General features: G+C 28.6%; 2 protein-coding genes across 2 annotated transcripts; one reads left to right on the top strand and one right to left on the bottom strand.

Annotated features, from left to right (window-relative positions):
- The first annotated feature begins 433 nt into the window (after positions 1 to 433).
- Positions 434 to 1,736, top strand: LOC137929350 (tRNA-uridine aminocarboxypropyltransferase 1). The gene is made up of 2 exons (XM_068772249.1): positions 434 to 813; positions 888 to 1,736. The coding sequence occupies exons 1-2, from the start codon at positions 619 to 621 to the stop codon at positions 1,617 to 1,619; spliced, it is 927 nt and encodes a 308-aa protein (XP_068628350.1). The 5' UTR covers positions 434 to 618; the 3' UTR covers positions 1,620 to 1,736.
- Positions 1,737 to 2,943: 1,207 nt separating this feature from the next.
- On the bottom strand, positions 2,944 to 7,809 carry ebi (transducin beta like ebi). Its single transcript, XM_068772248.1, has 8 exons — positions 7,598 to 7,809; positions 7,343 to 7,492; positions 7,133 to 7,275; positions 6,105 to 6,304; positions 5,622 to 5,742; positions 5,322 to 5,474; positions 4,602 to 4,793; positions 2,944 to 4,484 (listed from the first exon to the last, which is right to left on the bottom strand). Exons 1-8 carry the CDS (start codon positions 7,653 to 7,655, stop codon positions 3,984 to 3,986), a joined length of 1,518 nt encoding a protein of 505 aa, XP_068628349.1. The 5' UTR covers positions 7,656 to 7,809; the 3' UTR covers positions 2,944 to 3,983.
- Positions 7,810 to 8,455: the final 646 nt, after the last annotated feature.

The raw sequence follows: 8,455 nt of genomic DNA, 5'->3' as shown, positions 1-8,455 counted from the left end.
TATTACTACAACAAACAACTCAAAAAGTAATAAAAAGTTGAAAAGATATTTCTAAATTGAACTAAGTTTTAGTTTCTACTTATCTCAGTTTATAAATATATTGTTATATCTTGCTCTTAAATTACTATTTATACTTTATTTTTAATAAAAATTCAAATTTTAATATCAAAAGTACAAAAATTAATCATTGAAAAATGAATTCTTTCCATTTCATATTTTTGATATAAAACCGCTTTAAATTATAACTTTCATTCGTACTAATAAATAATTATTAATTTTAACAAATTACTGTTTTAAAAAAACAGAAGATTCTGTTAATGATATATTTTTTTAATAAACTAGTAACTATATTTTATATAATTTTAGCTTCTACATCGGCGGAAAGTGCCGAAGTTACTAATAAGGTATGATTTTGAAACATTGTCATTACAGTCATTATTGTTATATTTATAACTTTTATTAATTAAATGCAATATACGTTTCAACAGCACGCCTGAATTAACATCAAACAGCTCACACTTGTTTTATTATTATTTTGTTAATTTTAATTTAAAGTCTTACGGTGTGTTCAACTTACGATACGGTTATTATTTGTATTCAATATTTATTGCATTTAAAATGAACCCTAAAAGTCCAGAAGCCAGAAAAATCATTGGAAATCCTTTTGAAGGTCTTTTAATAACAAATGCAGAAATGCTTGACAAGATCGAGGCACGAAGCTCATGTCTAAGTTGCGGCAAATCTCGAATGTATTTTTGTTACACTTGTTTTTTGCCAGTTTCTCAGCTCGTTGGACACATCCCTATGTGTAAAGTAGGACTTTTTTGTATGTTGTTGCATTTTATTGCATTTTTTGCCTCTTATTATTTGATTTTTTTATTTTTTAGTTACCAATTAAGGTTGACATTATAAAGCACAAAAGAGAAATCGATGGTAAAAGTACTGCAGCTCATGCAGCTGTTTTATCTCCTGGAGAAGTTCAAGTATATACATACCCTGATATACCTGAATATAGAATTGATGACGGAAGAACTGTTTTACTCTACCCTGGTACTGAAGCTATTTCGGTTCGACAATTATTTTGCAGTAAAAAATCCACAGAGACATACTGTCAAAAAGTGCTTTCACAATTACCTCCAGGATATAACGTAGGAACATTAATGACAAGGACCTTTGATAAAGATGACTATCAAGATATTTATCATGTTACAAAATTACCTATTGACCGTGTTATTTTAATAGATAGTACATGGAATCAAAGCCGAGGTATATTTGCTGATGAAAGATTGAAAAAAATACCAAAAATAGTTTTACAACAGAGAGCATCTCAATTTTGGAGACATCAAAAAGGAAGTCCTCGGTGGTACCTATCAACAATTGAAGCTTTACACCAACTTCTTTTAGAGTTGCATTTATGTGCATGGGGACGCAGTGAATCTTACAAATCAAATCTTGTTTTATCATATCCAATCCATGAACCACATGAAAATGATACTACTTGTATTCCTTATAAAGGACAATATGACAACTTGTTATTTTTTTTTAAATTCATGTATGAAAAGCTGCATTCACTGTACAGTCATGAAAACTTGTTAGCATACAAAAGACCTATGACATAAACTATTTTTAACATTTTGTTCTTTTTAATTACATTGAAATAACTTTTAGAAACTACTTGTAAATCTTCAGAGCCCATTAATTTAGCCATATATAATACAACAGCGTGAATTTAATACTGCAAAAGACATTACATCAAGCAAAACCCAACATGCAACTGCAAAAGATTTAACCTACATAAGAACAAAGTTTATTTTATGTATTAATAAAAGCAGATAATATTTTTAAGAAATTCAGCTATTGTTACTTGTATAAATTTACTTATTCAATGGTTTCTTAGACATACATAGGAATGAAATACAACTTGTGGTGTGTGCATTTGCAATCTTTCGTAAACTATTAATTCATGGTTGGAACTGAGATGTAACTCGAATGTCCAAAGTTGAATCCAATCTTACTTTTTTGTAAAGTTAAAGAAAGAAAGTAAAATGAAGTGAAAATGTAGCGGTAGGGGGTCCACTGGAACATGCTAAATTGTCCATAGCTATGTCTTCAATGACTATCAACTCTCGCAACAATTCATACAGTAAATAAGATTTTCTATCAATCTTGATAAAATGAAATTATGACGAACAAATAGTTATTTGTAACTCAAATCAATTTGTAGTATTTAATGAAAAAAGAAATGACATACTTTAAATTAAACACAATCAGACAAGGTTAACAAAGCTGATATACATGCACTTTAACAATTGAAATACTATAAATAATAAGAAATGATTACATTTAAAGCATACTTTTGTTCAAATAAAGAATATTTTGAATACATGTATTTACTCAAGTAAAATGGTTGGAGAACTTCAGTAAGTACTCAATAATACTAATTTTACAAATAGAATTAAGATTGTATGTTACAAATGCTATCTATCGATCTTATGTCAATGTTCTTTTTACTACTGACATCCACTATAATCTCGGAAACCTGTTCTTTGCACTTGCTTACAAGTGCAGTTTCAGAGTTCTATGTAAAATCTGTCTAGCTTATATGTAGTATAGTTTATAACTTGTAGTGTTATTTGGAGACTTCACAAACCAAAATATAGCAATGTATGTTTAGCAATAACTTAAAAGTAATGTAAAGCTTCATTCTTATATAAGTCTTTTACTGTGAAAGTATTATAATCTTATATAAAACTAATTACTTTCGACTATGCAGATTGCCTATCTTTTAAGCAAAAAAATGCTGTTATAATAACATATAAACCTTAGGAAAAGAATACTTACTTGTATATGTACCTTTGTTTTTTTATTTGATGAAGTATAGTGGCAAATAGGTAATATAAAAACCTTTAATTTAGCAAATTATATATTTGTCTTTTACCAGCACAGTGGCATACCATATCATCTTGTATCTAATAAAAACTTATTACATTAAACTTTTAAAAACAAAGCACATTGACATTACTTTTTCCTATTATTTCCATTATTAATAATTTTGTTCACGCACCTAAATTTTTGTTATCCTTAATTATAAAATAACTAATTTGATAACTTTATAAGATAATGTTTGAAATATTTAGAAGATTCTATTTAGGTTGAATTAAATTATATTAATTATAATTACTATCTTCATAAATGTAGTTAACAAGTAATTATTTGTTCCTACCATTTCTAAAAATTCTAAATACATCTATATAAATACAAGGTGTGCAAAAAGTTGTCAATTAAAAAGAGCATTATAAAATTACGCATAAAACGCATTAGTAAGTACAGTTACTATGTCTGTATTAAGGTTAAAATTTTTCTGTTTCATAATTGCAATCCCCTTTATTATGTTTTTTTGTCATAAAAAGTTATCAGTTTTTGCTTGCTAATAATCGTTCATAATTTTGTGAATTGAAATCCTTTATCTAACTCAAGTCAAGAATTTGCAAGCAGAATATAACACTTTGGGACTATAAAATGCACATAGTGCGCTCGTAGCCTCACATTACGTTTTACCAATGCCTTATAATTCCACAATGTGTTTACATATTTTCTTAGCTTATATAAGTGTTGCATTATGTTTCAACTAAAATTATAATAAAAACTCACATTTTTAAACATTTTCACAATTTGTGTAATGATTTTTTTTTTCAAATATGAAAAACCTATTTATTAAAACATTCTGATTGTGCTAATGTTAACATACATGCTTTTTATATATATTGGACATGAAAACAAATCTTGTGCCATTATATGTAGAAAATGTAACAAAACAAAACCAAAACCTTGATTGCCTGTAATATCGACTTACTGATTAAATATATTTAAAGTGATTAATACTAGACCTATACAGATAAGAGTCGGGAATAAATCCTTGTGTAAGTAATGGTGTAAAAAATTAAAGGTCAATATAACCTTTAATAATTTACATCCTGTAACTGTTATAGTTTACGCAGGTCCAAGACAAAAACATTACCGTCACTAGCACTCGCACCGACCTTAGTGCCTCGTGAATTCCAGCAGACTTCAAAAATACCTCCTGTTCCTTTATATGAATGGACAAGACCACCTGTTTGAGTTGACCATATATGAACACACTTATCAAATGATCCACTTGCAAGAAATTTGCCATCAGGTGAAAAAGCAACACTGTAGACAGGTTCTGTATGTTTTGTTAGTGTATGTATACATACACCTCTTTCAACATCCCATAGGCGTACAGTGGAATCAAATGATGCACTTGCAAGAATCAAATTCATATTAGGATTCTGTGTACCTGGTCCTGTTGGAGACCATTTTATTGTGTATATTTCTTTTGAATGTGCTTCCAAATCATGGACACATGTATCTTGCTTCATGGACCAGATCTTCAAAGTCTTGTCATCTGAACAGGAGGCTAGTAGCTGCCCTTGAGGATCCCATTTAATTGCATTAACTTCATTCTGTAAATCATATGTGAATATCCAAAATAAGTTCAACAATAAATAAGTAAAATATTCCACCTTATATAAAGGTACTACTAATGTAGTTTAAATAATAAAGATTAGCTAAAAACTTACCGTGTGTCCTTGAAAACTTTTGATTGGTTTATCCACATGCAATCTACAAACATGAATACATTGGTCTGTTGAACAAGATGCAAATGAATTATTTGTCTGCCAATCAACATCAAGGGCAGGAGCTGAGTGAAAAGAAAATTGTTGTGTGCATTGGCCGGATGCTGCGTCCCAGATAATGGTAGTTTTATCAACCTGAAATGATATTACTTTACTAATTAGTAGTGACACAAGCTACAATTACACTCATTTGTCAGTCTTAAGTATCCAAAATATGAAATTCGTGATTTAAATGCAACAGCTACTTTAAATGAATCAAAGATGTGCTACATTAATGTTTTTCTGATATTAGTGTGCAAAATGGTTTTTATAAAACTGTTCTAATTAACTGTGATAAAAATTTAATTATGAAAATTTTGTATTTAAAGCTGAAAATCATATTTATTTGGAAATAGGGTTAGAGAATATCAATCCAAATATTTATGTCATGCATACAAAAAAAACACCATCTAATACATTAGGAATATTTTTTAAAATTTGTAATTGTAATAAGCAGTGTGACTTTTCAAACTAAACTTTTCATGTTACGGTAGGCACACAATTTTTCGGAGATATTGCTATTAATTCAGAAACTACCACCACCAACACATTATGAGCATTTTGGTCGGTGTTAATAAATATAAGGATCACTAAATTATTATTTCTACATATTTTAACACTTACACCTGCACTTAAAATGTAATTTCCTCTTTTATTCCATTTTAATGCGAATATAGGACCCTTGTGTTGTCCAAGTGTAGAGGCCAAAGTACCATCAGTAGTCCAAATTCTGGCATAACCATCATATGATCCAGTTGCCAAAAGGTTGCCATCGCACTAAAATAAATTTCCAAATAAAATTTTGAATTAGATAAAAATATTGAGTATTTAAATAATTTTTTTAATGTATGAATACAAATTGTTTTTATTTGTATTTCAATGTTGTAGTATATAAATTATTTTGAAAATAAATATAATAAGTACATTCCAATCCAGAGAAGTTACATCTTTATTGCTAGGTACTTCTGCTCCTCCTTTTTGTATACAATGTCTTAATACCAGTTGATTTGGTGTAGTTGCAGGATTGTCTGACATATCCCATATCCTGAAAAATCAATTTATTTTGAAGTAAGTATATAGTCACATTGTAATCAGGAACATTTTAATTTTTGTGTTGGAACTATGCCTAGTGTTGGATGCCACTGCAATTAAATGTAAATTGTACATGACTTGCTGTATTGTATTCATATGTTTGTAAGGATGTCTATATTTAAACAAAACTATTCTATTTTTTTGTTAATTTTTTAAAATAATTCCTTGTCACAAAATTAATTGCTTAAAACTGAATTTTTGTAATGTTCACAAATTTAAATTTATTATTTATGTTTACATTCTAATATAAAGCATCATTTAACTATTAATATTGTCTATGCTCATTATTTATCTTAAATGTATTAGGAATATTACCTTGCTGTACTGTCTCCAGAACCACTTGCTAATAAATCTGTGCTGGGATTCCACGCACATATGAACACTTCAGATTCATGACCACTCAAAACAGTTGCTTTACTAGCAGGGATTTCTATTGATTGATCAACATCCATATTCTCTGGAGCACTTGGTGTTGGTGCACTTCCTGGTGTTGCAGCAGCATTGCATGGCGCACCCTATAAATAATATATGATAATATAAGATGTAGAACTAAGCATATTCATATGAAATTCACATTAAATTAGCCAAATAGATAATATGTAAGGGAAATAGAATTGCAGTAAAATTCAATGTTAAGAACCTACTTGTCTTTTGATTTATCATCATCATAATATTTATATATTATAACAAAAATCATTATATTTATACATTATTACAAAAAGCAATTGAAATATTTGAGACAATTATAAGTAATTACGATGATGTAATAGCTTAAACTTGACCAAATTACAGCTTTAGTAGCCTGAGATATTCAGAGTTCCAATTAATTTAAGGTAATGTTAGGACCAAGAATTATTTAAAAACCACTGACTGTCTTTTGACCAGGAGTTCCTATAGGCCCTATACAAATTTTCAAGAAAAAAAAAAAGAAATGAAGAAAGCAATTTATTTAAAAAAATGCCTTTTTACCATAACCTTATGAAAAAACTAATAAAAATACTGGTCCTACTAATTTGTATTAATTGCTAAAACTAATCAACCATATTCAGTTGCATAATAAATTCAATCAGGTTTATATTTATTTAATGATTTAGTATGCTTGTAAACACTCTCTAAATCAAGCTCTTTAGGAAGAGATCCTAATTTTTAACATGAGAAGGGCCTTTTTAAGTGCTTAATTGTTTTTTTTTAACTCTTTTTACACCTAATTAGTTTTAAATGCCTTGATTCCTATCGCTCACATTTCAGTATGATTATTTGTGCTATGAAAGATATAAGAAATGATTCCATTAAGTCACAAATCAAATAATTAATATTAATTCAAGAATTAATTTCATACATACATCAACACCATTCTGCTCTCCACCTGAACCTGGTTCTTTAATAGCTTGTTTCTGAGCATTGTGTGCATTTTGTCGAGCAGCAACTATATCAGGAGTGACTGCATCAATTAAACTCAAGCTTTCGGTAAGTCTTGTTTCAGTACCTATAAAAATTATTTTTAAATAAAGGAACATAGGTAGACATTATTACATTTTAGTATGGATTTATACCATTTTCACCAATCGTTATTTCTGCCTCTGTATATAACAATCCTTTTTGGAGAATGTTAAGCAATGCCGCCGGTGGAACGAGGGCACCATTAATATTGCTTTGAGAAATATGAGATTCTATACCAAACGTGTAAGCCGAATGATGGAAACCTGCAAAGCAAAACATAAATATTATAGTAAAGAATTGAGTCTAAATTTGAAAATAAAAGAAGATTTAAGTGTTGTAATAGAATTATTGAATGAACAACTATATACCTGATTCTTGTAAATAACGATAGACGAGGAAATTCACTTCATCGATAGAAAAACTCATATTTAATGTTTCATATATATAAATACACGATAGACTGCACAAGCTATGTAATTTCTAGGCGTAAAGACCTTGTTTTCAGATATTTGTGCCACAATTCATGTTATATCCAAATAAATAATTCCAAAGAACAGATGTAATTATACCACAGATTAAAGCCAGAATAGACAGGAATGAAGACCAGTTTACATTATTATTCTCTATGGAAATATCTATCCACAGATATACAGTAAAAAAATGTGTAAGCATTGCCCAAACTTGTTATGTGTACAATGGCAGCAAAGAAGAAGCAATTTTACTTGCGAGTCTGGTTAGTAAAAATTGCCAGTTTGTTGTTTAACGAATACGTGATATATTTTTTTGAAGCTTTCAATCGTTTACTATGAAACTTCAAAGTAAATTGAAATAATATATATTTATAACTTGTGATCAAAAGTTTAGCGAATTTTGAAGCGCGACGTTTTCTTCATGATTTCATGTAATTTGAATGCAGCATAAATTATCTCTAGAATAATGATTATATCATTCTAAACTTATTGTGATATTAATTGGTTTTTGTGAATAATACTTGGTTCACAAAAATGTATCCGTGTTAACTTTACTGGTATCAAATTTAACTAATAAAACGTGCATCACGTTAAGTGAATATATATTAATATTTCTCCATATTTTGTAGCTGCGAATCTTTAATTACTTTAAACTTAATTTGAAAAATGCTAAATTGCTAATTCATACATCTTTTCTATTAATGTAAAAAATAAAATCTTTTGTATTAATCCGTATACTCGTAAATATATCGAAAA

Source organism: Battus philenor, unplaced genomic scaffold (genome assembly GCF_028537555.1).
Source record: "Battus philenor isolate CCGP_79_NKW_IND1 unplaced genomic scaffold, ilBatPhil1.0.hap1 SCAF_5, whole genome shotgun sequence".
Lineage (NCBI taxonomy): Eukaryota > Metazoa > Arthropoda > Insecta > Lepidoptera > Papilionidae > Battus > Battus philenor.
This window is presented reverse-complemented; position numbering and strand designations above follow the sequence as displayed.